The sequence below is a fragment of the Spermophilus citellus genome (genome assembly GCF_964194105.1).
Source record: "Spermophilus citellus genome assembly, chromosome: 3".
NCBI classification, from domain to species: Eukaryota; Metazoa; Chordata; class Mammalia; order Rodentia; family Sciuridae; genus Spermophilus; species Spermophilus citellus.
In genome coordinates, this window is record NC_138184.1 from 203314638 (window position 1) to 203340809 (window position 26172).

Below are 26172 nucleotides of genomic sequence, written 5' to 3' on the forward strand. Positions count from 1 at the left end.
CCTTTAAATGATGACATGGTAACCATAACTCTGTGCCTGCCACATTGTGTAAGGGTGTTTTCATGAAAACCATGAAAAATGACTCTATATTCTGTCGCACACAAGTGCGCGCCCGTGCGCGTGCACACGCACACACACACACACACACACACACACACACACATCCATGTTTCTGTTCTGTGGAAATATCCACATAAAATTGGCAAAGATTTATAGAGTGCCCACTGCCGTTGGTACTATAAGGTATACAAAATGAAAAATCTGTCCCAGCCCTCAGGGAGACTAGCCACCCATTCATCACATACAAACAGATGCCATAATGACAGACAAGAATGATCAGGTTGCCCTTTGAACACTTCACAACTTGCTGCTCAATTCATGGTGTTTTTCAGTCAGCTAACATCTCATTTATTTTTTGAATGAAGATCCTATTCTTTTATTTTCCCCTTATAAATATTCTACTCCTGATCATATTCTCCACGTACCACTTTCCTTAAGCACTGTTGACATTCTATCTTGTCAGATTTAGATAGCTTTCTTCAATATACTTCCTAAAATTCTAACTTAATTAGCAGTATCTGCCTTTCCTTGCTTCTTCTAACTTTCTGATCCAAGTAATAAAAAAAGGGGGGGCAGGGGGAGTAAAGGAGAGAAAACCAACTTAATCTTCTGAAGTCCCTGACAATGGCTGGAACAGAAGCTAATAACTGGAATTCAAAGCTATAAAACAAAGATTCAAGAAAAAAAGGGGAGTGAATCTAAAATAGAAAATTTTTACTTAGTAAATAGCTGCCATGACAAATTAGTGTTTTAAATCCTGAATTATGAAACAGAAATGAAGCATGAGCAGCTGTTAAGGATTTATAACTGGGCTGGATGAGAAAGGAGTAAATTACTCACTGACACTGGATGTTAACTCAGAACACAAGTTCATTCTCAAAAAATGAGGTCTTCAATAATACACATAATAAAAACTGAAAATGAAAAATGTCTATATTTTTTACAGTTGAATTTTAAAATCAAACCATTATATATTTCCACACATTTTAATTTATATGGTAAACATGTCCTTCTGGCTTTTGTAATACTATCAAATGTATGCATGTATATCTATATGTGTGTCATTATCACATAATCATCATGAACAAATCATAGCAAACACCAAAGTAAGGACTAATCAACCAATTAATAAGCATAAATTTTTCCATTAAAATACAATATTCTGATAAAGACACACTTACTTTAGTCCTTCCTTGAGTACCTAAAATTTTAATGATTGGACAACAATATAATAATTAGCTATTTCCCCGTTCCCTCCCCTTGTCACAATTGATAAATGTTAAGACATGTCTACCAACATTAATGTGAAAAAATTACATAATTACACAGTGGTTTACACAATAGCGAGTTTAAGCATTTATTTATACTTAAACTTATCAAGAATGGATGAGATTCCAAGATAAAGATGGCAAATGAACATATGCATCTACTTTGTACTCTGCTGAATCCACACTCACCAATTTTAGATGTTCCAAAACAGTCAGTAGCAAGATTATCACATCAGAGCAAAAACAAACAAATGGAATACTCTGCTGGCAATGGAGAAAGCCTGTAAGTAACCCTATTTATACACAGAACATCCAATAGGCTCAGGAATTGGTGGATCAGAATGGAGGAATGAACTGAAGGTCTGCACATAGACATCTAAGACACAAAACATAGGTTTCAAAGTCTTTGCAGAGGTTGTTTAAATCCTAGGGATACCCTTTCCTGCTTTTCTTATATAGACAGGTACCCTTCCCAAACACAGAGTGTTCTGAATTGGGAAACCCAACTAGTTAAGGACAAGGATAGATCCTGCAACAGGAGAACTGTATGGGGTTCTAACCCCATGCTGCTTCTAGAAGACTGACAGCTAAACTCCAGGCAGGGTTAAAAGACTTTACTCTCTTACAGCATTGCAGGGAAGATGAACACTGGTATCTAGGGTTTCTCAACAAAATGGCTTGGATAGTTTCTACAGTGAAATTCATGGTATCAGTTACTCACATACCTGGAATTCCACATCAGGTTGTTTCAACACCAGGCATGTGATATTAAAGACACAGACCAAAACAAACTAAAAGTAAAGATAAATAAATAAATAATGTGGGAAAAACAGTTTTACTGATTAAAAAAATAAAAACTTCAAACAGTCTATTAATATATTTGGTCAAATGAAAGATTGTGCAATTTCAAAAAAAGAAAAAGGATATTATAAATGGAATATTCAAAGAAAAGATAATTTAGATATCAATAGTATTAATAAAATTAAATTTTAAATAGAAGAGAACATGAATAGAATTTCATTTATTCAATGGAATATATGAAACATAATGTTTCAATAGAATTTATGAAACCAAGTTGAGGAAATAGTCCTCATTCATTGCTAAGCTAAAGTACAAGAATTTGATAATGGAAGAGAAAAGACAAAACAATTAGAAAAGCAATACAGAGGTCAAATATTCAAAAAATCCAAAAATAGAGAAAAGAGAAGCTGAAGGAAGAAAATCATAAGACAATAATTTAAGATAGTTTCTTTGGAATAGGGAAGATGCTCATTAGTCTTCAAAAGAATGCAAATCGAATGGCAATCAAATACCACTAAACATCCACTATAATAAAAAAAAAAACCCAGATAATGACAAGTGTTGGTTAGAATACGGAAAAATGGGAACCCCCACTTGCTGGTTAGAATCTAAAATGATATATCCACTTTGGAAAATAGTTGGCCTCTCAAAAAGTTAAGAATTATAAGATAATTCAGCAATTCTACTCCCAGGTATACTAAAAATAATCACTCTAAAAGAATGATTATATACAAATGTTCATGTCAGCACTATTCTGAATAGTCAAACATTAAAATAAAAGGCAAATGTACATGAATACATTAACACATAAACAAAACATGGTGCATTCGTGCCATGGAATGTTACTAATACATGCTCCAGCACAAACTTCAAAAACATCATGCTAAGGGAAAGAAGTCAGTCTCAAAAGGTCACACATCAATGTGATTCCACTTACATGACATGTTCAGGCAAATCTATAGAAACAAAGTATATTAGTGGTTACTAGGGGCAGGGTGGGATGGCAAATTTTTAGTGACTGATATGGGTTGGGGGCTTCTTTTTTAAGGAAATGAAATGTACTCAAAACAGATATATGTAAGTGTGAATTCTGTTAGGTGAATTATGTCTTCATATGGATGTTACATGATGACAAAAAGAACCGAGAATAGAAGGACATGGGATTCCAGATTGAAAAGAAGTACCCAGTGAAATTAAAGCTTTGCCTTTGGTTTCTATTTTTACTTTTACATAAAACTTCAGGACACTGAAAATCAAGATAAATAGACTGAACAGAAATAATGGAAACTCGAGTGCAATGGAACAAGCCCACTAAAATTCTAATGGAGTTGTTTCCAACCCCAAATTCTACATCTAGACAAAATGTCAATCAAGCATAGTGCCATAAAGATAGTCTCAGAAATATCTGTCACACCTTTTCACATGAAGGTATTAGAAACTATGTTTGCCAAAAATAAAACAAAAAGGGATGGGGAATAGAGCTCTAGACTGAGACAAAATAGGGAGGGTATACCAGAAAATCAGGGCAGATGCTCCAAGTAGAGGCTCTGGGAGGCCATGAATTAATAACAGAAACAAAAAGTGGGGAAATTATTATTAGCTCCAGGGAAATCAAGAATTCAACAGAGAGGGAAAAGTAATCATAGTATACTATATGCCTCAGAAATAACACTTTACATTGAAATAACAGTATAAATATTGAATTCTCATCTAATTGAAATTATAATACAACTATATAGAGAGGGTTAGGAGTTTGGGAAGATGGGAGAGATAGATCTATTTGTTTTTAGGTGGAAGAATGAGAAAAAACAAACAGCCAAAAAAAAAAAAATCCTGAATTCCCAATTGTATTTCTGGAATCAACAGATAATCCCAAAGATAAGGAAGGAAACACTGTGAAATAAAAATTTATTAGATATTCAGGGGAAAAAATAGAAGCAGTAGAAAGGTAAAGGTTAAAACCTCTATTTCTCATAACAAAGCTAGAACTAATGGATTGTTTGATCTGCAAGTCTAAGTTGCATAAAAGCAATTATAACAACAAAATAAATGATTTAAAACTAGAGTGGTTGAATATTCTTTTATCAAAGGAAAGAATGTACATTAAACTAAAACATTATGTGATATTAACAAAATATTCATGAAATTCAAGAACTAATAGAAACAATAATAATTTTTAAAAGTAAATAAGATTGAATAGTCATTCTAATGAAATGCTCTTATCAAATTACTGATTCTGAACACTGGGCAGAAATTTTAACCATTTCATTTTGTCTGATATATAATAATATATACTTTTTTACTTCGAGTTGAATTTGCTAATGATTTTTTCTCCAATTACTTAAAGACCTAAACAGACTTAATGTGCAGGTAATTGGAATTATTGATCATCTTCATGCTGATCTTGGATACTTTTACAAATTGCAACTTTTCTACTTTAATCAAAGCTTTTCTCTAGCTTCTCCAAAGTGATCATTATTGTCGCTTTTATTACACTTAATGCATCATTCTCCTGCTTCTCCCACCCTTTCAAATGTGGACAGTTTTTAAAGACCTCGTTTTCTTATGAAATATGACAATTTTTCTGTATAGAAATAACATGAGAACTATGTTCTTTTCTTTCCAAAGAAATTGTCTTTTCATTATTATTCTATCTTCCCTCTGATAATATTAAAATTTATAGTTTAGAAATTTCTAAAATAAAGTGAGAAAAATGATTAAAATTTAAAAATCCACAGAGGTTTGTAAAGTACTCTCAAAACAGTGTGCTCTCTGGTGGAATGTACTCATAACTTTGTTTTTATGGATAACCAGGCATGATTATTATGGATAATCATAGCGAGTTAAAAATCAGACATCTTAGACCATGTGAATCAAATACTGAATTATGATTCTGAGTACCTAATAAGAATGGCAAAAACAATAAATAAAGTTGAACTACAGAGAATATAGATATGATATAAACAGAAAGAAATAAAAACGATAAGATTGGGCTGAGGTTGTGGCTCAGCAGAGCGCTTGCCTAGCACACGTGAGGCCCTGGGTTTGATCCTCAGCACCACATGAAAATAAATAAATAAAATAAAGGTATTGTGTCCAACTACAACTAAAATATATATATATATATATATATATATATATATATATATATATATATATATATAAAGACGACAAGATTTCAGTACCCAACATGATAGCGAACATATATTTCAAAAGGAGTGAATGAAACCATGATTCTTTATTAGATGTGGAAAAGTCATTAGGGGAAAGGACAGAAGGAGTTAATAGCTTTTGCTTACCAACTAAAGAAAATAAGAAGTTCATAAGAGAGCACTCATTGAAAACCAGTCTGTTGCCTTTTCATTTCTTTAATTTCTCCTCATGGTTCAGCATTCTATCCAACACTGCCTGTGCGGTTCAATCATCCACAATGCTTACATCTGTTCGTATTTGGTACTTGGTTCTGGACAACCTCCCTCTTTGGAACATGTAATCACAGTATTACACTAAATAGCTAGTTCTTCATATATGAAACAAAAACATCTCTGAACCCCTTTCATAAAAAAAAAGTCTATGAGTCAAATCTAGTTTTCCAATTGTTTTCACTAAAACACATTTGACACATGTAGATCTGGCACAATAATTGTATCTCAAATGGCTCATGGTGGTTTTCTAGTTTAAATCAAAAGGCTTCAATCTCTTTTAAATCAAGGGCTTCAATCTCTTTTAAATCAAGGGCTTCATATTTGCACCTCTAGAAACTAAGGATATTCACCAGCAAGAGAAAGGTCTATATAATCTAGAGGAAAAAAGAATAAATTAATGAATGATCAAGTGAATAACGATAATAAGTTGCATTTCCATCTCAAAAAATCATGCCAAATGCTACAATTTTATGTGAGCTGCAAAAACATGGACAGTTTATTGCTGCATAAAGCTGGTGTGACCTGGATTGACAATGGACTCAGGAAATAATATGATGCAGTCACTGGAAAGGGAATTCATAGGGGCTTTTGACATCTGAGCCCAAATTTCTTCATCTGCATGGGGAGGGAACTTATCTCTATATCATGATTTCAGTTGGAACTACGTGAAATAAAACACCTAAGTTATACGTATTTCAATGCAATGCATGGAGTACAGGTTAGGAACCTTTACTACAATATTTCTCATGTAGATCCATTCATCCTCTACTCGAATATTTTTAATGATCAGGTGCTCATTATGTATGCTTCCAGACACTGAATTTAATTTAAAGAAAACAAAGCATATGAACATTCTTCCCAGGACTAAGCTAAAACCAACCTCCTCGAACTCTCACACTTGGTTTCTTGTCCTTTCTGGAATATATATGCTACTTTTCCTCTAGTAAGTCATTAATTCTCCTGAATAATCCTCTCAGTACCTTTACTGGGGCCATCTTGCCATCCTATTCATCCTCTTTAGTGTACACTCCAGTTTCCTTCAGTTTCTGTCAAAAATACCCCACTCATAGATGGGGCATGAGTGCAGAGAAAAGTAACAGTACCACTCTCTTGCCGGGTATTTACAATATCTTCTGTAGTAGTCACATCTTGGTATTAACTCACACTGAGTCAAATAAATTACTAGTCTTTTTTACTGAATTATTTTTAAGTTAATTTTCTCCCACCCTGCTTTTTCTATATTAGGCTAACTGCCTTTTTTTTTCAAAATCAAATATATTGTTTTACATACCCCCACAGCAATTCATCTTGTGGGTTAGACTCAACATTTCATCAGATTCTTTTCTGACCCTTGATTCCATCACCCGGAGTGTTAATTATGGCTCCCAGCTATGACACATACACAAATAGGTCAAACAGATCATCACTATGCCTTCATCTGGGTCATTAAGAAAATATCATGTAGAATAAAGTCAAGGACAATACCCTCTAGCATACCCCAACTGACTTTTCTCCTCCCTGATGTCAACTCATTAATCAATAGACTTTGAGCAAAGTTGTTCAACCAAAGATAAACTAATAACAATCTTCTATCTGGGTTTCATTTCGATTCTGTTTTGAAGGAACTTATCAGGGACCCTGGGAAAAAATTTTCTAGAATCAAGGAAAAATACTTTCTTATATAAAAGAATGAAGATTATTAGAACTCAAGGTCTAGATATGTAGTTTTTAATTTTACTAATACTCTAAATTAAGCTTATATATCTACAGATGCAGAGATTTGTTCCCCCCAAGTTTTCATTTATTTATTAATTTTTTACTTGTTTTCAGATATACATGACAGTAGGGTGTATTTTGACATATTATACATACATGGAGTGCAACTCATTCCAATTTTGATCCCATTCTTGTGGTTGTACATAATGGAGAGTTATACTGGTCATGTATTCATTAATGAGCATAGGAAAGTTATGTCCAATTCATTCTACTGTCTTTCCTATTCCCAACCCCCTCTCTTCTCCACCATTCCTCTTTGTCTAATCCAGTGAATTTCAACACTCACCCTTCCTACCTTGTGTTGTAATGGGTTGGCATTCACACAACAGAGAGAACATTCAGCCTTTGTTTTTTTTTGTGATTGGCTTATTCACTTAGCATGATATTATCCATTTCCATCCATTTACTGACAAATGCCATCATTTCATTCTTCTTTATGAATAATATTCCACTGCATATACATACTATATTTTCTTTACCCATTCATCTGTTGATGGGCATCTAGGTTGGTTCCATAGCTTAACTATTTTGAGTTGAGCTGCTATAAACATTGATGTGGCTGTATCAATGTAGTATGTTGATTTAAATCCTTTGGGTATATGCTGAAGAGTGGGATAACTGGATCAAATGGTGATTCCATTCCAAGTTTTCTAAAGAATCTCCAGACTACTTTCCTGAGTGGTTGCATCAATTTGCAGTCCAAAAAGCAATGTATAAGTGAATCTTTTCCCCCTAAATCCTCACCAGCATTTATTATTACTTGTATTATTGATAATTGCCATTCTGACTGAAGTGAGATGGAATCTCAGTGTAGTTTTTATTTGCATTTTTCTAATTGCTACAGAGGTTGAACATTTTTTCATTTATTTGTTTACCATTTGTATTTCTTCTTCTATGAAGTGCCTGTTCAGTTCCTTTGCCTATTTACTGATTATATTATTTGGTTTTTTTCTTGCCCCACCACCTTTTTAAAACCAGCATTACTCTTGCCTATCTGCATTTTTGATGATTTCTCAAAGGGATCATAAGCAATGGATCCATGAGTGTGCCCCCTGAAATTTATTCCACACTGCAGATGTCATTTATCTGGGACTAGAGAATTAAGCTATTCTAGTAGATGTTTAGGAAATAGTTCAGGGAACCAAGAAAAGCATGCCTTTTATCTGAAAATATTCCTTATGGTTAAAAAAATCCTTGCTTTATGAACCTAGATGGGAGACAGGACCCTCCGCCATTACAAAAGCTAAGATACTAGATACTTCCTCAGGGTCCAATTTAGTCAAAACATGACATGAGATTTTTTCTGTTAACCAAACACAAGCAGTCCAGGTTCCCATAAAAGGCAAACCCCCCAAAGCAATGAGAATGTAGAGGCCACTTGCCATCATTTGAAGGCAGGCAAGTGAAGCCAATGTCCAGTTGCAACAGTCCTGGTGGCAGGAGGGTACTCAGCAGACAGCTGTATGGCATGATTTTGTCTCTGGTTCAGACTGTCCAAACTCACACTGTTCCTGCCCATTTTTAAAGTCTTTCTAGCAGGGCTGTCACCCATATGATATCACCTCAGTAAATTTTCTTATTAAAGCAGGCCAGGAGAATTTCTGTTGCTTGCTATGGAGATTTATGACTGACACTCAGAGAAGCCAGATTTCTTAATGCTTTTGACAACTAGGTATCTCTAACTATGCCATTATCTGAGGCCTGCTCTAACTACCTGCTATGGAGTCAAATTTGTTCTAAATCTTCTACTTGAAAGACCATTTGTGTTGGTAGAAACAAATAAAGATTATATTTAGAAAATTACACATAGAGAAATTAAAAATAGTTAAATATGAATAAAGTAGTTCTTTCTCTTGCTGCTTGTCTTACGTAGTAAACTCTTATTTTTCCTGCTCCAGGTGTCTCTCATTCATACAAATATATTTGATAAGCATCTACAATGTGCCAGGTACTACTCTGGTAGAAATTAGGCAGATTTTGCCGTTGTGACACCCAGTTCGTTCATTGATCTCTGAGTATCAAATATAATAGTTTTATCTGAAATAATGAATAATTTCCTCTATAGAGACAGATCCTTTTTAAAATCCTTTGCTGACCATTTCTTATTACTTGGACCCTTAATTTTGTAGTGTTCCACTGTTCAGTCCACGGATCTTTCTTCCCTTCTGTATATCCATTTACCCATATAATGCACTACAAATTGACTGATGCATGACAAACTAACCCAAGACTTAGTAGCTTAAAATAATAGCCATTATATTATTTCTCACAATTCTGTAGGATAGGAATTCAGAAAAGAAATAGCTGGAACAAATTATCAAGGCTCCACATGGTCTATGAGAGTCTGGAACATGTCTCTAACCTCTACCTAAATGCTTTTTCAGTCCTGTGTCTGGACCTTGGCTAGTCTGGCTGGGTAAACTGACTAAGGTCCAATTTCTGGAACCCAATTTCACCCTGACTACTGGGTTCTCAGTTCTCCTCCAGGCTGAATAGGGTCTCTCTTTCTCTCCAAATACTCTTTCTAATAGGACATCAGGAATTCTTTACCTGCCTGGTCAGAACTCTCAAGAGTGCAAAGCAGAAACTGTAAAGGTTTTCCAAGCATTAGGCCCAGACCTGGCACAGTGTTCCTTTCAACATTTTGCTTTATTGGGTAGATAAGTCAAGGACAGTAGTATTGAAAGGCAAAGCTCATTTAAGGGAACCAATGTAACAACTAACAAGCTTAGTCATCTCATTCAATCCCCTGGTTTTAATGTTTATAGTCCAGACAATTTCCAAATCTCTTTCCTAGACCTCTCTCCTAAATACTAAATTCTCATACCCATCTGCTTTTGTCACCTGCACTTCATATGCAACAAGCATCTCAAACTTCGAGGGTTGAAAATCAAATTTTAATCCACTGAACTTCTATTTGTCCCTCACCATCCCTCACCCCCGTCATTGTGTGTTAGCATGTGCATATCAGAGAGAATATTTGGCCTTTAGTTTGGGGGAATTGGCTTATTTCACTTAGCATGATAGTCTCCAGTTCCATCCATTTACCAGAAAATGCCATAATTTCATTTTTCTTAGCTGAGTTAATATGTGTATACATACCATATTTTATTTATCCATTCATCTATTGAAGGACACTTCGATTGGTTCCATAGCTTAGCTATTATGAATTGTGTTGCTATAAATTTTAATGTGTCTGTGTCACTATGGTATGCTGATTTTAAGTCCTTTGGGTATATGCTGAGGAGTGGGATAACTGGATCAAATTGTGGTTCCATTCCAAGTTTTCTAAGGAATCTCCATACTGCTTTCCAGAGTGATGACACCAATTTGCAGTCCCACCAACAATATATAAATGTACATTTTCCCCACATACTAGCCAACATTTGTTGTTATTTGTATTCTTGATAATTGCCATTCTGACTGGAATGAGATTCAGTATAGTTTAAAATTGCATTTTTCTAATTGCTAGAGATGTTGAGCATATTTTTCATATATTTTTTGACCATTCATATTTCTTCTTCTGGGAAGTCCATTCAATTCCTTTGCCCATTCACTGATTGGATTATTTGGTTTCTTGGTGTTAAGTTCTTTTTTGCATTCTTTTATATGTCCTGGAGATTGATGCTGTATCTGAGGTGCAGGTGGCAAAGATTTTCTCCCATTCTGTAGGCTCTCTCTAATCTCTTTCAGTGGATTAGACAAAGGGGAATGAAAGGAAGGGAGGGGAGATGGGAAATGGAAAGACAGTAGAATGAATTGGATATAACTTCCCTATGTTCATATATGAATACACTAACAGTGAACAACCACAAAAATGGGATCCTAATGAGAATGTTATACTCCATATAGTCCATATATATAATGTCAAAAATATACTCTACTGTCATGTGTACCAAAAAAGAACAAATTTTAAAAGAAAATCAAGTTTTATCTTCTCCATACTGTACCTCTTCTAGTTCCTGATGAAAGCTCCACTATTACTGTTGTTCAAGCCTATGGTTATTTTTGACTCTTCTTTGTCTCTCAAATCACACATCAAATATTATCAGCTCACCCATAAAAAATAAATCCAGAATCCAAACACTTACCTCCTCTCCTTTGCTAACATCATCATCTTATCCTTAAATTATGCTGCTACAGCCTCCTAATGGGACTCCTATTGCAGAATTTGTCCATATAGACCCAATTAAAATGTAAATCAGATCAGATCATTTCTGTGCTTGGCACTCTTTAGCAGCTTTCCACCTCATTCTGAGTTAAATTGAAACTTGGTAAAACAAAGATCTATAAGGAAAACACAATCTGGACCCACAAGTATGTTGGATTTTTCTCTTCCTCTTGTTTTCCTGGCTCTCTCAGTTCCAGCCACAGTTATCTCTACTGATCCACAGCCTTTTGTTTGGAATTTTCTCTTACCAAATTTTCTTCTTTAGATTTTTACCTAAACACCTCCAGCTTCTCAAAGAGGCCTACCCTGATCACCGCCATTTAAAGTTGCATATGCATGTTCATGAGCACACAGGTTTAATCTCATGAGAACAGAAAAATACTCAATTGCCCCCAGATAGTTTAATCTGGAAATTAGAATATTAATGGAAAGCTATAGTTTTTCAAGAACAGATGTGATGTAAAATCAAGCAAATTAAAGCATTCGTCATAGATTTGGAAATCAAAATGCATGAGGCAGAGAAATTACATAGCTAGGTAAATTCTGTGGCCGAATTTAAAGTCATAATATAACTTTCAGCCTCCTGGTCCATATTACACATACTTCAGATCATCATATAAAACTATGAAGACATAAACACAGCAACCTCCAGGGTGAAATGGAGTAACAGAGAGAGGTCTCAGGTACAGGGAACTGGAGCTTTAGTTTTATTTCATTCTTTTAAGTTAGCTGAGTAATTTTAGTAAATCTGTTTAAATTCTCCAAGCATTATTTTTTCTCACCAAAAAAATGCTGTATAAAAATGTTTACCCTACATACCTCAAAGGAGTAAGATAAAATCTAACGGGATAACATTTATGAGAGTGTTTTGATGAATATATATACAGCTCTTTAAAACCACCTAATTGGATGTCTGAAGAGCCAAATACCATTTTATATCATTTTGGGTGATGGCTTATTTTTTAATAGAGAATATAAGATTTTTTCATTAGTTTACAACATAGAATAAGAAATAAAATGATTATTCCTAGCAATACCATGATTATCTGTGAGTTTGTTGAAGTTTTTGTTTTTTACAGCTTTACTTAGGTATAATTAATATAAGCAACTTACATATATTCAATGTATACAATTTGATGAGTTTGGACATATGCACACAATATTATACCATCACCATGAGCAAGGTAATCAAGATAAGAAATGTATCTATCACCTCCATTTCTTATAGCCCTTTTCTTTTATTTTTTTGGTGGTAAGGACACTTAAACCACCCTCTTAGCAAGTTTTTAAGCCCACAATATATCATATTGCTAACTTTAGGTACTATATTGCACAGTAATCTCTAAAACTGATTCATGCTGTAAAACTGATACTTGATACCAAATGAACAACTTCATTTTTCCCCCTCTTCCCTCCTGTCCTGGTAATCACCATTCTATTTTGCTTTTCTTTTTATATGTAGGTGTTAAATATGTAATGAAAAATGATGCTCCACAAGCTTCTCTCTTTTGTAACTTAAGACAATACAATACTTGTGACCTTAATGGCAACATATTTACATAATCATGCTTACTATTAACATTCTCATTTTCACATAAGGAATCAGTCTCAATGTTTTCAGCCTGGTATTAAATAGGATAATGTGGCACTCATTTGTCTTTGAGAAAAAAAAACCTTATATATATCCATAAAAACTTCATATATTATATATTTAACCATATTATACATACACACACATTTGTGTGTATGTAAATATGTACACAAACTAAAACTGTTTAAATAGTGGGAGAAATTGTTAACACTTTACAGGAAAATATATTCTACAGTCAATAATTCTCAGCTGATTTCTCTCCCAAGAGATGTGAGCAACTTGGGGGCACACTGCCCACCATGTCCCCAACCTTGATGCCTACAGATTGTTATATCTACACACTGTAGAATGTGTAAGAACCTAAATGTCTGGGTGTTTCAGAAACTTTTCACAGTACTCAAGAGAGAGCCTACAATATCCTCTTACCCTCTGAATCACTTTAATAATGACCTCTGAAGTCATTTCCTTGAGTATTCTTCCACATCACTAACTTTTCATTACTTATTTCATTATTCTGATTCTCAGAAGGCTTTTATAAAACCTAAAATGTCATTCATGGAAATAACATAAAAGAGCTAGCATTTGAATTCTCTTTCAAAGCAAAGAACAGAAGTGTATTTATACTGTGTGTACATTATCATAAATAAGAATCCTTCACTTGGTGAGTCTCATATTGCACAGGTATCTCAGAAAGCCCTTGAAAACTTAATTAACTCTGAAGCCAAAAGGGAAAATCCAATTGTGTTTAATAGATCTTATAATATATTGCTCTCCCTTCACATTTGGGGTTTAATGGGCACAAGGTATTGATTTTTCCTACACTGTTTAAGTTGTTATCTTCCCTCCTGTTATCTTCAAAAAGAGGTGATATGAATTATGTGGAACTATAAAATCAACATTACTTAGAAAATAATATTTGGGGTAAAAATGGGAGTTCATAACCCACTTGATTCTAATGTATGAAATATGATATGTCAAGAGCTTTGTAATGTTGTGAACAACCAATAAAAAAAGAAAAGAATATTTTGATGTTATTTTCATTTATAAATATTAGAAAATAATATTTTATTTTAACAACTTTAGAACATGGTAATAGCACCATTAAATTTGCGAGATTTTAGATTGAAATATTGGATACTGATTTTAGAACTTGCTACAAAATTCTATTTTTACGTGTATGTATACATATTTAAGTACACCCCTATGGGGCAATACAGTAACTTAGAAATTTGCTTTATAGAAATTTAAAACACATTTTGCAATTGAAATAAAAGTTTAAATGGTTAGGTTTTTGGCCAGGTGGCAAGCCTTGTCTATAATGTAAAGAAGTTTAACTTGTTTTTTTGTTTGTTGTTTTACTTTGTTTTGTTATTTGGTAATGGCGATTGAACTCAGGGACACTCAATCACTGAACTACATCCCCAAGCTCTACTTTGTATTTTATTTACAGACAGGGTCTCACTGAGTTGCTTAGCACCCACTCATGATCCTCCTGTCTCAGCCTCCTAAGCCACTGGTATTATGCAGAGTAATGCAGAGTAAGGGAAGACTGTGGAAAGGAGAGGAAAGCTTTCTTTCCCTCTTGTGACCCAGGGCTCCTCTAATTTAACCTATAAAAATCAATGGGAAATATATTCCAATTAGGATTCAAATTAAGAATAGCCCAGGTCTATCTTGCTTACAAACTGTAAGACTCTCTTAACCCTTAGGTTTCTCCTTCATAAATTGGTGACAGTCGTAGCTCCATGTGCTGTGGAAAACACCATGTGTCGTCATGAACAAAAGCCCTCAGCCCAGTGCCCCTGCACAAAATCCAATAAATCACAGTTGTTGACTTTCTTCAGTTCGGTGGTCACCCTCCCAAACATTATTTCACTCCACCCTATTCTTTGTCTCCCACCCATCATCCCAATACCACAGTGCCTCACCACCACCCTACTCTCCCTACTAAGATCTGCTCCATTTATTGATTGGGTTATTTGTGGGGGTTTCTTTTTTTTTTTTTGGTGTTAAGATTTTTGAGTTCTTTATATATCCTAGTGATTAGTGCTCTATCCAATGTGCAAGTGGCAAAAATTTGTTCCCAAATTGTAGGCTCTCTATTCACCTCACTGATTGATTATTTTGCTGAGAAGATGCTTTTTAGTTTGAATCCATCCCAATTTTTGATTCTTGATATTAATTGTTGCACTATAGGATCTTATTAAGGAAGTTTCAGCCTAATCCAACAATGATGGAGCTTTGGGCCTACTTTTTCTTCTAATAGATGCAGTATCTCTGGTTTAATTCCTAGATCCTTAATCCACTTTGAGTTGAGTTTTCTACACGGTGAGAGATAGGGGTTTAATTTTTTTGTTGCATATGGGTTTCCAGTTTTTACAGCACCATTTGCAGGTAAATGGATGGAGTTGGAGAATATAATGCTAAGTGAAGTTAGCCAGTCCCAAAAAACCAAATGCTGAATGTTTCCTCTGATTTAAGGATGCTGATTCACCATGGGGGTCAGAGCATGGGAAGATTAGATGAACTCCAGATTGGGCAAAGGGGAAAAGGGAAGGGAAGGGAAGGGAGGGAGCATGGGAGTAGGAAAGACTGTGGAATGAGATGGACATCATTACCCTAAGTACAAGTATGAAGACACGGATGGTGTGACTGTACTTTGTGTACAACCAGAGATATGAAAAATTGTGCTCTATATGTGTAATATGAATTGTAATGTTTCCTGCTGTCATATATAACAATTAAAATTTTAAAAAATGAAAAAAATAAAATAAAATAAATCAGCAGTGTAAAAAAAAAAAAGTGAGAGAGAGAGAGATCTGCTCCAACTCCCAAAGCATTTCATGTTTCAAAATTACTTCCACCTTCCACTATGAAACATGGAAGAAAAAAAGGTGGAGTTTATCTCTGCTGGATACTGTGAGGAGAACAATCTGATTCATTCATTAAAGTATGTAAGAACCTTAATTCTTTTTGAAACATAAAATATTTCTAACATACAATCAATTGGAAAATTATAAGAAAATAAAAAACTTTGGGCCTTACTCAGGGAAGTTATTTTTGTTCTAGACAACTGCCACATAATCAGGCTAATATTGCTGGGGAGTCTACACCTTCCCTACCCTGCCTGGCAAAACTCAAGATCCTCTAGAGACCAAAGCTCTTCTTTTCACAAAAATTGGATTTCAGAGACTCACTGAAACATCTAATAGAAAAATCAAACTAACCAATTTCAGGCATAGCAGCCAACAGTGCTTCATCAGAAGGAGCAAAAGGATAGAGATAAAGAAAATAGGAAAAGGAAGCCAAAAAGAACAGGCAAGAAACAGGAAGGGAAGGATATGGAGAAATGAAGAGGCAGGGACATCATAAGCCATGAGTGGCCTATCTTGCTCACTTTCTAAAACGATGAGCAACAACATTTCTTACTTCCACAAGAGAAGTTAGGAATGAAATGACACTAGAAGAACAATGCATAGTGCAAGCTATTATGAGGCTGTTTTAAGAAGACTTAGATATCTGTACAACAATTTGGACCAGGGAAGATCTCGCTCATACAAAGAAAAATGATTGCATTTCAAAGTCAGTCCTAATCAGCAAATACTGCAACATAATGAATTTCTTCACTTATTTTGGCATGTCCACAAAATATAAAATCACCAAATGAAATTCAACTTGACAGGCACAGTTTTTACCCTCACAAATAAATTCTGTTTTCTTTTAAGATCCGGGGGACATATTTTCACATTACTGCTGTCAGTTTCTTTATCAATGTTACTGATTTTGATGCCCAAACTATTTTTTTTCCTTTTAATTTAAGTGTACAATTTGAAGGAGGTAATAAATACATTTTAAAGTATCTTTTCTGTGGAAAGTTAGTTAGAATAGTTAGAAAAACTTAGATTTCATTGAGAGATGTAAACTAAACATAGTGGAAAACATAAATCAAAAGTTCCAAGTCTAAATCAGCTGAATACATTATTGACTCCAAATCATGGATTAAACAAAAGAAATTATATTTGCATTGATGTGTGAATCTGCATCCATTCTTGGTAGCATGTAATATATGCAACTGCTCAGCTCTAGCTGTCCTTGTAGCCACATTACCATATTATTCAAATGTATCTATCATTTATATGTAAATAGACAAGATGAATGGCTTCTTCATAAGACAACAATTTTAAAATGACAAACAGACACAGGCAGACATTAGCAAGATAAAAATGTTTCAAATATTCATTCTTTTACATTTCATCTGGAAAAATGGAAAGTATTTCAATTTTTTTTTAAAAAGTATTGTGGCAATTACTAAATGGAATCTTAATATATTCACAATACCAATAGCTATTCTTCTCAAAAAACTACACTGATGTCATTTGTATCTTATAAATTACATGTTCTCAGATCCATCTGTGAAAATTGGGATGTTAATTATCATGGTTACGTTCATGATTCCACAGTTAAATGCTGAAGTAGTGCTACACAAATACCATATGTTTTTCCAAGGGAAATGAAGAAAGATTAATTATGAGTTCAAGTCCAAGTCTTCCAGCAATAATACTCTCAACACAATAAGATCATTACATTGTGTGCTAGGCAAATTGGATGTCTTAATTAATAGTTGAAATTCCAACTGAGCAGGAAAACTTTGAAACCTAAATTGTAAGTAACAAGCTTTCTTTAAAAAAAAATTAAAAACCTTCATAAGGATGCTTTTGTGAAACCAAGTTATAAGCCCAAAAGAAAAACACTTCCTCTTTGAACTTCCTTTGATAGTGATAGTTTCCTGTTGTTTAATCCTGTTTCATAAACAAAAATTACAATGTATACTAGTAACAAATAGACTATAAATAGTTGATATGTCACACAAATATTTAAGGTAACATTTTTAGTGTATTCAAAGATATCTTATAGAGCTGCTATTTTATGCAAAATTATGTCTCAAATGCTCATATGAAATATCCACTTCAGTATGACAATGAAAAAACAAAACCTTATGATAAAACTATAGGAATGTTGTTCATATCTTAAAGATCTGAATTCTTATTTTCCTTACCACATATTCAAAGACCAGGGTCAGGGTCTCCTTGGTATGGATGATGTCATGAAGCAGCACTATGTTTGCATGTTTTAGTCCTTTTAACAGAGAAGCTGTAAAATAAAAAGGGCAGAGAGACAATTCATCAGGGCTAAGAATCAACTAATATGTTGCATTATCACATTGGCCCATTGTCAGATAAATGTTATTTATTTTCCCATGTTCCAAGACCAAAACCATAAAAATTCAGAATCATGGGATGGAAAAAAAAGGTCTTCATTTAGATCAAACCCACCAATTTTATCACCTGCCATTTGTGACTAATCTCTGGTTAGGTTCTATAATGTTCAGAGAATGTAGCTGGTTTGATTTCAATTTTTAAAAATTTTCAAGGTGCGTTTTACTTAGGATTGTTTACTAAGGATGTGGCTTACCTTAGCATATCCATGTGTATGAAATAAGTATTCTGATGCTAGGTGGAGAGTCCCATAAATGCAGCTAGATCCTGTTGTTTCATGATGCTACTGAGTTCCTCTAAATCCTTGCTGCTTTTCTGAATAGTGATACTGAGAAATATTGATGTTCCCAGCTGGACTTACCAGTTTATGCTTTAAGTTCTCTAGTTCTTTCCTTTTTACATTTTCAAGCTCTGTTGTACACTGGATTCACATTTAAGATGGCTGTCTTTTTTTACCAATAGACCTCTTTATCAACAATGTTGTTCTTCATTCTTGGAAATTTTTTGCTCTGTATCTGCTGTTTTACGTTAGGATAGTAACCCCAATTATTTTTTAATTAGTGTTTACATTGTGTGTCTTTTATGAGCCCTTTTCTATTATTCTACCAATTTCACTATATTTGAAGTGAGCATTTTACAGACAGTATATAGTCAGATCAAGTATCTTTTAAAATTCATTCTACCAATCTCTGTGTTTTAATAGATATTTTAGGCTATTTGGATTCAATATAAATATTAATATGTGGGGTCACCTATTATTTGCATTTGTTTTTCCCATGAGCACCTTAAGATTCAGTTTTCATTTCTGATTTGATTTTGTCTTCTATATTTCTCAAGAGTTCAATTAACTCATTTCATTTTGGTTTTGACCATTTCCCTGCTTAACTTTTGTATGTCCAATTCCATGTGGGTTTTTCTTTGTTTGCTTGAAAAAATCCTCAAAGGATAAATGAGAATATTAATTCATATTACAGTGCTATTTATGTTTTTTTTAATTTCATGGTTGATCCTTAAGAAGTTTTTATCAGCTAAAATGCATAGATTCCTATTGTCTCATTCTTTATTGCAGTTTTGTGTAGATGTGGGCTACTTTATTCGACTCCTACTTATCTAGAGGATAAGTAGGTTTCCTAATTTGGGAATCCTCCAGCTAGTAGTGTTAACAATTTCCCAACTTGAGCAAGGAAAACCTAGTCCTGCCTCTTGAATCCCATTCCTTCTCCTATTCCTTTGATTAAGAAATGAGACAACCCTGACCCTGATAATCAGGCTCTTTCTAATATTGCTCAGCTTTTTTAAAAAAACCAGACGAATGAACAAAAAATCCTTCAGATAAAAATTTCAGTTTCTATGAACAATATCACAAAAAAATATAATTGAACATTTTTTTCTTCTTTTGAAATATCTCCCTCAAATATATTGTTAAAAATTGAGCTTTGGGGTTAAAGACATTACTTATTAAATTTGGGTAGTGTATTTAGTCTTCATTTTTCTAATTCTACATAAAAAATTATAAAAAGGAAAATATGTAAAACATAATACTGTGCAAAGCAAGTAACCTGTCTTTTCAAATGACCAAAACCCTTATTACATTAATGTAAGGATACCTGAGATACTCATAAATACAAGAATTAATTTTAGAAAATATCCTCTTCATTCATAAGAAAAACAAAAATAATCAGAATTATTTCTCTGTATATCATAGTATTCAAAGAATAGGAATTTCCTCTCATTACTTTAAAAATGCTATGTCTTTGATTTTGGTTTTTACTTATAAATCCAAACAACCTAATGAGAAAAACAAAGCACATGTTTTTAACTTATTCTATCAAGAACTTTTAATGATTCATTTATTCATCAAATATTTATTTCTTCAGAATCTAGTTGCTGGCATTGGTGGCCCTGATCAGACCTCAATCCTGTGACAAACACTCAATAACACCTCAATAACATATCTTTAAAAAGAGATTTACAACACCAAGAATGAACCCTAGTGCAGACTACGGACTTGGAGAGAGAGTGATGTAGCACCATAAGCTCAGTGATTGCAGGAAATGTGCCATCCTATTATTTTCTCTCCAAGGAGAAGTATCACTCTCTCTGAGTGATGGTTGGGGAGGTGATGAATTTATGTGGGACTATGAGTTACATGGGAACTCTTTGTACTTTCTGTTCAATTTTAACTGAACCTAAAATTGTTTGAAAAAATAAAGTCTATTAAAAAATCAAAAAGTAAATTGCCACATTTTGTAATATATTAAAAGAAATGCAAATCTAGGTTACTCAAATTGCATGAATTTGAGACATACAATCACCATATACACTGGAGACTCCCTAGAGAAGCAAAGATAAAGCATATAGACTGTTCAGTTCCAGCATGCTGTTATTATTATTGCTATTCTGTTGTCTTCTCCAGGAAAACCTGCTTCAGGACAATATATTATATCTTGAAATCTAAGATAAATTTTTATAAGCACAAAATTGGTCAAAAGAAGGCCATCGGACTTACAACTGACTGGTGTGGCTACTTACACATGAAAAGACAAGAATGTATTCTCTCTGAAACTGAATCAGCAACATCAATGCAAATTTGAAGGCCAGAGAAGTATAATCCAAATACTGTGGGGAGGCCTTCTCCCTCATCCCACATATTTCTACCAGGGATGAGTTAGTTTTACACATTTAAAAGCTTCTAGTAAAACTATCAACAAATTTCTGTTAGCTGACCTCTATAGCATACAAGTAAGAAAATAATCACAAAATTACAATAACATCACTGTGCATGAACTTTGAAAAAGCAGCTACTATACACTTCCCATAGGGCTTAGTTTTGTTCATAATAATAATTTACAGTTTTGTCAATTAATTATTCAAATAGCCCATCAGCCTTAAACAATTAAACTTTTATTAAACAGCTAGCATCAGATATTAATCTGGGGAAGGACCTCACATTGGCTCATTTTAAAAAGAATATCAATTTCTGAACTACTCTTCTGAGACTGACTTTCCACAAAGACCATTATTTCAAGCCACAACAGGGTATTTGAAAATGATGGCCAGGTACAGTGCTTAATACCTTGCCTGTGCAGAGGGGGAAAGTTTACAAATTAAGGATCTTCTGAGTAGCAGGCTACAACAAAGAAATATTTGTAATTTTATCCAATTTCATTGTTCAAGTTATTATGTAGGTTGTCAAGCTCAGTGAACATCCATCTTTACACATAAGCACTCCAAAAAAGAACTGAAGCTTCCACATCACTACAAAACCCATACATAGGAAACTGTTTAACTTGAGATTTTTTTTCCCATTTCCCCCATGACTGTCTTTTTTTCTCTAACCACTTACACTTAAATTGTTTCTCATTTCTCAGAGTAATGTCTTCATACCTATCATATGCCACTGCATTTTCCTACAATTTCAGTAACATCAAATTCCTGCCATCATTTATCTTAGGGGGGAAAAAAAGCATTTTTTTCCTGACAATGTCTAGCAATATAGAAAAAAGTCATGTTATTTTTGTAGTATATTTTTGACCACTTTTACATGAATTATCAAAGCCTCCATGTTTTCATTCTATTGTATAAATTATTACAGATTTTATATTTAAGAATACATTTATACAAACTTTTAAAACACATTGGCAGTAAAATAAGCACTGATATCTGAATTTAAAAGCATGGCCCCTTTTTTTCTGAGATTAACATAATGAATTCATAGCTGGAAAAGGATAAAGCCATTAATTCCAAAGCTGATGGCAGAAAAATGGCATTCAAGGGCAGAAAACAGCCTATGATCTACCAACATTGGGGGAGGTGACAGACAGGGCTGGCATTGAGGCTGCCAACACAGCAGCCACTGGTCACAGCAAGGTGCCAGATACCATGGTTCCTGCTGCCACCAAGGCAAGGGAGCCTCCTGGATGCCGAGTCTGTCCATTGATTAGCTCTGACAAATTCCGGAGCCAGTATGTCCCTCTTCATGTCAAATACTGTCAAAACATTACTCCATGTAATCCTAATGCAATCATAAATACACCACATGTTATCTTCTCATCATTTATATTCAAACCAAATCCTACAACATTTTCGTTGTTATTCCAGCACACACGCTTTCCCCACAAATTTGAGGTAAACATGTGGCAACATTTCAAATTAATTTCACTAGTGAGGATTAAAACAGTACAATTGAACATGATGTAAACGATTTGTAATTAGGCTGAGGGTGAAAAATCTTAACAATAATTTTTGGAATATGACATGAAAACAATAAGAAAATGAAAACATTCCATTCATCAAGGTGACTGTGCCTTTGACAAAGTCCCAGGAGGACAGATGGACACGGGGAGCCTTCCCTCTGGCTGGCAGTAAATGAGATACACACTCATGAGCCATATTCACCCTGTGGTCTTCCACTCTTAGAATAAACATCTTAAGTTTCCACTCAGACTTGGAAGAGATGAATTTCATCTAAAATCCAACCCCATCCTGATTAAAATAAATGTTTTTAGTTAATATGGAAAATCAGAGAAAGCTCATTTTATCAGGTTCTCAGTGTAGTAGCTAAAAAGTGTCAACAATATTTTTTAAAAGCTTTGATATTTAAGTGATTTTCTATATCACCATTTGAGATCCTACTAGGAAAGGAGGGATAATAAATGCACACCACCCGTCCTCTCTTGCTTCCTGCTTCAGTGTCTGGAAAGTGCAAACGCCAGCTTCCTTCATCTTGCTTGTGTCCCAGAGATGAGGAGACTTACACTAATGAAAAGGAGGGCTGTGTCTTTGACCCCGGATTTACTTTTTATCCTGTCTACACACATACATACAAAAAGTCAACTCTGCATCACTGGGGGAAAGAGGTCATAGCTGTTCCAAAACACAGAGCTAAAACAATTTAAATCACAATCGGGATTTAGAGTTACGCCACGCTGTTCACCAGATGTCATCCAAATGTGAAAAAGCAATACAAGAGGTTAGGAATACTTTATTACTATCACATAAATTGTTATGCATCAAAAAGTCTGCTGTTTTGCAGTAGAGCGTTCACCTTGCACATGCGAGGCCCTGGGTTCAATCCTCAACATCACATAAAAAGAAATAAATAAAATGAAGGTATTGTGCGTAACTACAACTAAAAAATACATATTAAAAGAAAAGTCTGCTGTTTTTACTTGCTTTTTAATTAAGTTTTTCTGGTGGGAGATGAAAAAAAAATCAGTTTCGCTGCATATTCATTCCTCCTGTTTGTTCCCACTCTGATTTCCCTAACATCAAAGTACTAAAAATTAGTGTTGGAAATTACAGCCTCAACCATTCTCCCTTGCTGTCAATAATCTGTTTATCCATCACTTCTTTACTAGCAGAGAGAAGTCAGCAGGGGCTATTTCCACATCTCAGCCTCAACCTGACCACAATGACCACTTACTAAGTCACTTCAAAGAATAAACTCCTCCAACAATATAGCTTATGCTTATGGAACTGCCAAGATTTGACTGGCTGGATCCACTGGCACAGCAATGTTATCTGTTTCAATCTGGTGGAGTTCACAAATCAATGTTAGCTTTTCATAAATGCATTGGTAGTTTTACCAAAGATAATATTCAAGGAGCCAAAAACTGAATAAATAGAAAAAAAGTTACCATTATTATACGAGAGGAGTGATACAGGAACGATTTAATTTCTACATGTAAATCTGTATCATCTGGCTTGTCTATGATAAAGATATTACTTTTATAATAAAAAGGAGGTATCTGAAATTTTTCTTCATTAGAAATAGATGAACCAATCTTTCAGTAGATAAATGGATAAAAATAACGTGACATATAAACAAATGGAATTTTACTCAGCAATAAAAGAGAATAAAATAATGGCATTTGCAGGTAAATGAATGGCGTTGGAGAAGATAATGCTAATTGAAGTTAGTCAATCCCCAAAAAACAAATGCCGAAAGTTTTCTCTGATTCATACTGGGGTAGAGAGGGGGAGCATGAGAGGAATAGACAAACTCTAGATAGGGCAGAGGGGTGGGAGGGAAAGGGAGGGAGCAGAGGGTTTGCAAGGGAGGTGGAATGTGATGGACATCATTATCCAAAGTACATGTATGAAGACATAAATTGGTGTCAACATACTTTATATACAACCGGAGATATGAAAAATTGTGAGGTATATGTGTAATAAGAATTGCAATATATTCTGCAATCATTTATTTTTTAAAAAATCAATTAAAAAATCAAAAAAAAAATAAAGAAGTAGAAGGACTAAAGAATATAAACAACACTATAAAATAAAGAACATATAAGGTTTTACATAATTAGCAGGCAACTTTGTACAACCCACAATAATGAATCATTATATGACTATTCTTGCCTCACTAGGGTATTGATGGAATTTTTTTTATCTTAGGCATGTCAAACTATAATTTGCTCTCATTCCACACATTAATCCAAAATATTGAAATTGTTCCTGTCTAATCAGTTACTTCCCTGTAGTAAAATAAACTTGCTCGGGGCAAAACATTTCAGTTCTGCTGGTTCAACCTATATATGACTTATCAGCTGGTTTTCCATGATCTACCTAGTCTTGTTCCTATTTGCTACTCAAAAGATCCATGCAATTGCAAGTAATACATAAATGTTGGACAGGGGTTTCTTTTCAAATGTAAACATCTTATTAGTAATTTCTATAGAAATCAAACATTTCTAGCAACGGGTAGAATGGTGATGATTACGTTCCAGGTACTGTACTTAGCAGAAAAGAGACAAATTTAGGAATATAAGATTTCTGGAAGACTTGAAAACAGAAGACTTGATTTTTATTGAGCTACTTAAGATAGCTTTAAAAACAGGTAGATGGTTTGCTTCATTTTAACTATTTTAAACTTGATTAGACATGGGTTACAAGTCCAATTAGCAAGAACACTGCAATGTAATAAAAAAGGACATGTGGCTTGGCACCAAGCCCCTTATGTGTTCTGACTAAGAATAAACATTTAGCCAGGCATGGTGGCGAATGCCTGGAATCCAGGGAGCTTGGGAGGATGAAGCTGGAGGATCATGAGTTCAAAGCCAGCCTTCTCAACTTAGTGAGGCCCTAAGTAACATAGTGAGACCCTGTCTCTAAAAAAATATATAAAAAGGGCTAGGGATGTGGCTCAGTGGGTTTAATCCCCAGTAGCAAAATAAATAAATAAATTAGAATAAACATTTATATCATGTTAGGTATTGCTAGCAGACTAAGCTCAACTAAACCTTTATTTACATGAAATTACATGGATAGCTATTATTCTTATATACAAATTAAGGTAAGTGTAAAATCAGATACCTCCTTTGCCATGGCTACATATTCCAGCGCCTGAGGGCCTGCACAAAGGACAGTTGATCAAGAGGTGGACCAATAGCTGACTCCTTCACAAGACGAGATAGTTTTACAGCATGTTTCCAGACTCTTTAGGCTCCCCTTCCCACATTATCAGGATTTACACTGTTCACTTCATGACAGGTGAATGTGCTCCTTCTCAAATTGTGGCCCTCCAACCACATACACCAAAATGAATTTATGCACTTGATATTAATGCATATTCACTGGGTTTTATCTCAACCCTATCAAATGTGAGTATATAGATATAGGACCCAAATAACATCCAATGAATATTTGTTTAATATTTACTATGTGCCAGTCACTATGGATAAAGCAAGAGAAACATGTACACAAATTCTTGTTCCCGTGAAGCTTATATTCTGTATTTTGACCAAACTTTTTATTCAATATTTATATATCCTAAATTTTAAAGGCACTATGCTATGGC

The 26172-nt window shown here is 34.2% G+C and overlaps 1 protein-coding gene and 1 long non-coding RNA gene across 3 annotated transcripts in view; one reads left to right on the forward strand and one right to left on the reverse strand.

Moving 5' to 3' along the window:
* Positions 1–26172, reverse strand: part of CDK14 (cyclin dependent kinase 14) — a 600063-nt gene that overhangs the window by 327590 nt on the left and 246301 nt on the right. For both annotated transcript variants that reach the window (XR_014021222.1, XM_081287662.1), the window contains exon 6: positions 18149–18243. Coding sequence is in view for 1 of the 2 variants with exons in the window: in XM_081287662.1 (XP_081143788.1) it covers positions 18149–18243 (95 nt within the window). In the remaining variant the exon portion in view is untranslated. The remainder of the gene's footprint in view (positions 1–18148; positions 18244–26172) is intronic.
* Positions 1–26172, forward strand: part of LOC308645477 — a 95492-nt gene that overhangs the window by 34049 nt on the left and 35271 nt on the right. The gene's annotated exons all lie outside the window — the stretch shown is intronic.